This window comes from Antrostomus carolinensis, unplaced genomic scaffold, assembly GCF_000700745.2.
Source record: "Antrostomus carolinensis isolate BGI_N321 unplaced genomic scaffold, ASM70074v2 scaffold44987, whole genome shotgun sequence".
NCBI lineage: Eukaryota > Metazoa > Chordata > Aves > Caprimulgiformes > Caprimulgidae > Antrostomus > Antrostomus carolinensis.
Window position 1 is genome coordinate 1 of NW_010329029.1, and position 2,911 is coordinate 2,911.

The 2,911-nt window shown below is 50.2% G+C and overlaps 1 protein-coding gene across 1 annotated transcript in view; it reads left to right on the forward strand.

The window, feature by feature from the left end:
• Positions 1-142: 142 nt before the first annotated feature.
• LOC104528404 (UDP-glucuronic acid/UDP-N-acetylgalactosamine transporter) overlaps positions 143-2,911 on the forward strand; it is a gene marked incomplete at its 5' end in the record, with an annotated part of 6,536 nt that continues 3,767 nt past the window's right edge. The window contains one exon of the mRNA XM_010172402.1: positions 143-235. Within this exon, the coding sequence (XP_010170704.1) occupies positions 143-235 (93 nt within the window). The remainder of the gene's footprint in view (positions 236-2,911) is intronic.

A 2,911-nucleotide genomic window follows, 5' to 3' on the forward strand; every position in this document is an offset into this window, starting at 1 on the left:
ACTCTTCCATCTCTGAGAATCCCACATGGATTTAACTGACAAGACCCATTTTTTAGTAGCAATATGAATAAAAGTGTGTTGGGTTTTTTTTTATATTCCTGTTTGGAACCAACTTAAAGACACAGATGTTTCTTATTTCTAGGAGCTGGGGAAGTACGGTCTGCTCTATTACAATGCACTGTTTATGATCCTTCCCACCTTGACCATCGCCTACTTCACTGGGGATGTGCAAAAGGTAGGATTCCTCATCTTAAAAACAATTCTTTTTAGTGGCAAAATTATTATGGGTAAAATGGGTTGATTAGAAGAATATTTTACTGTTTGTGATAAAGCACTTTTCTGTAACTCAGCCTTCTTATATAAAATGAGAAATAATTAAAAGGTGAGAATTTTGAGTAGCTCATTATCCACAATTTGCAAATAAATACTGCAGGAAGAGGCTGAGGCAAGGGATGGTTTTGGGGTAGAGAGGGAAGCCACTTAACTGTGGTAAAAACTTAACTGTCAGTCTTAACACTGGACTTTGAAATCCCCAGAGTTGCTCCATTTGAGCATTGTTGTAATATTTGAGGAATGGGGAAGTAAGAGAGCAATAAGTGAAACCAAATAATTATTTAAAACAAAGAAGTTGAGTATTTTTAGAATAAATGGGCTTCTCCAAACCTTTTTCTGTCCTTCCTTCTTGCTGGGGCCATGGTTATGTTGAATTAATTGCTTGGGAGATGACTTTGTGCTGCTCCGTCAGGGTGTGATTGTATTTTATGTGCCATTCTGTATATTGAAAGTTTATATTGTAGTCGTATTGTTATTATATTTGTTATTACTGCAGATTTATATTGTATTATTCTTATTTATTGTTATTACACTCACTTATGTGCATGCTCCATACTCAATGGGCTCCTCTGAACAAGAGCACTCCCTTTCCACGCCATCCCTCTCCATGGGCAGGGAAGGTGGGTGCTGAAGGCTGGAGGTGTTGCCCACCCAGGACCCCCCTGGGTGACTGCTGTGGCTGCTGGTGGCCTCAGCAGACACCCTGTGTCCCCACAGCCATGCCCAGGCCTGGAGAACCTAGTGGCTTTTTTTCTCCTGAGGAGCTTAATGCCCTGATGATGAGCACCAGCTGAGATTAGTGAGGAGGAGTGATCGCAGGGGGTGAGGGAGCTCAGACCCTGCCCTTCAGAAAGGGCAGCTCAGCTGGGATATATTTGGGGATAAAGTGCTCATTTATAAGGAGGAGCTGGCAGACAGGGGAGCAAAATGTTGCTCCCTGCTGCACTGGGCAGCCTCTGTTCAGGCCATGAAGAAATTGCTTTTTTTTCTCTTTTTTTTCCTTTTTTCCCTTTTTTTTTTTTTTTTAATTTCCCTGAATAAACTCCTTTTTCCCTGGCTGAGCTCCTGGCAGCCGCAGGCACACAAAGATGCGCTCTGTCGGGGCTGCTGCCAGGAAACTCCACGTTTGCAGCCTGATGAAAAACCCTCTTGTGAAGGGAGTGCAGCTGGACACGTCTCGCACGGGGACGGCGCCGGGATGGGGGGCTGCATCGTGGGGGGCCGTGCTGTGGGGAACCAGGGGGGGTCACATAGGGAAGCCTCTCACCACGCTTGTGGACGTGTTAAATCTTGTAGTTCATTAACAGGTATCAGAGGTAATGAGGTCTTGTCATGCCACGTGTTGTGAGAGGCAGAAATGAGCTCGCTGATGGTGGTGAACAAAGCCCTGCAGATAATTTCTGGGGGTGAAGGGGGTGGGTCATGGCAGGAGGGTCCCCCCCAGGCTGGCTTTCCCCCCCAGGCTGTCTGGGCAGCCTGTCCCTGTTGGAAAGCACCATCCCAGCTGCTGGGCAGGACCCCCGTGTGCCTGGCAGCCCTGCTCTGCCCTCCCCTCCTCACAGCCCGGTTGGGGTTGTCAAGGACCTCTGGAGATCATCTGGTCCAACCACTGGAGCAAGTGGCCAGGACCATGTCTGTTGGGTTCTGGTTATTACAGAATCACAGAATGGTGAGGTTGGAAGGGACCTCAGGAGATCATCCAGTCCAACCCCCCTGCCAAAGCAGGTTCACTACAGCAGGGAAAAGCAGTCTCTGTCCTTGGAGAAACATCTCCAGAGATGGAGACTCCACACCCTCTCTGGGCAGCCTGTCCCAGGGCTCCGGCACCCTCACAGGAAAGAAGTTTCTCCTTAAGTTTGTCTGGAACTTCTGGTGTCCCAGTTTGTGCCCATTGCCCCTTGTCCTGTCACCAGCCACCACCAAAAAGAGACCATCCATCTCCATCCATGTCACTCCAGGGTTGGCTTCACCACCCCTGAGCAGAGGGAGATCTGCTCCCTTGACCTGCTGGCCCCACTTTGCCCAGCACAGCCCAGGACACCGTTCCCCTTCTTTGCAGCCAGGGCACGTTGCTGGCTCATGGTCAATCTGGTGTCTACCAGGACTGTGGTAGACACCACAGTCTTCTGCAGAGCTGCTTCCCAACTGGGTGGCCCCAGCATGTCCTGGGGTTGTTCCTCCCCAGGGACAGGACTTTGCCATTCTCCTTGTTGAGCTGCATGAGGTTCCTTCTGAGCTGTGTCCCAGCAGCACCACGTTCCGGCCTCCTGCTGTCCCTGCTGCTGGAGCTTTGTCCTCAGAGTCATCTCCACACGTGCAGCTGGCACAGCATGAGTTCAGCTGCCTGGAGTGTGACTTTAAAATAAACAACAAAAAAAGCCCTACCATGGAATAGGAGCAGGGAGAAGGAATTCCTGAGGAGAAGGACTTGGGGTGCTGGGGGAGGAGAAGCTCAACATGAGGCGGCAACGTGCGCTGGCAGCACAGAGGCCAATAACCGTGTCCTGGGCTGCACCCAGAGCAGCGTGGGCAGCAGGTGGAGGGAGGGGATTCTGCCCCTCTGCTCTGCTCTCCTGAC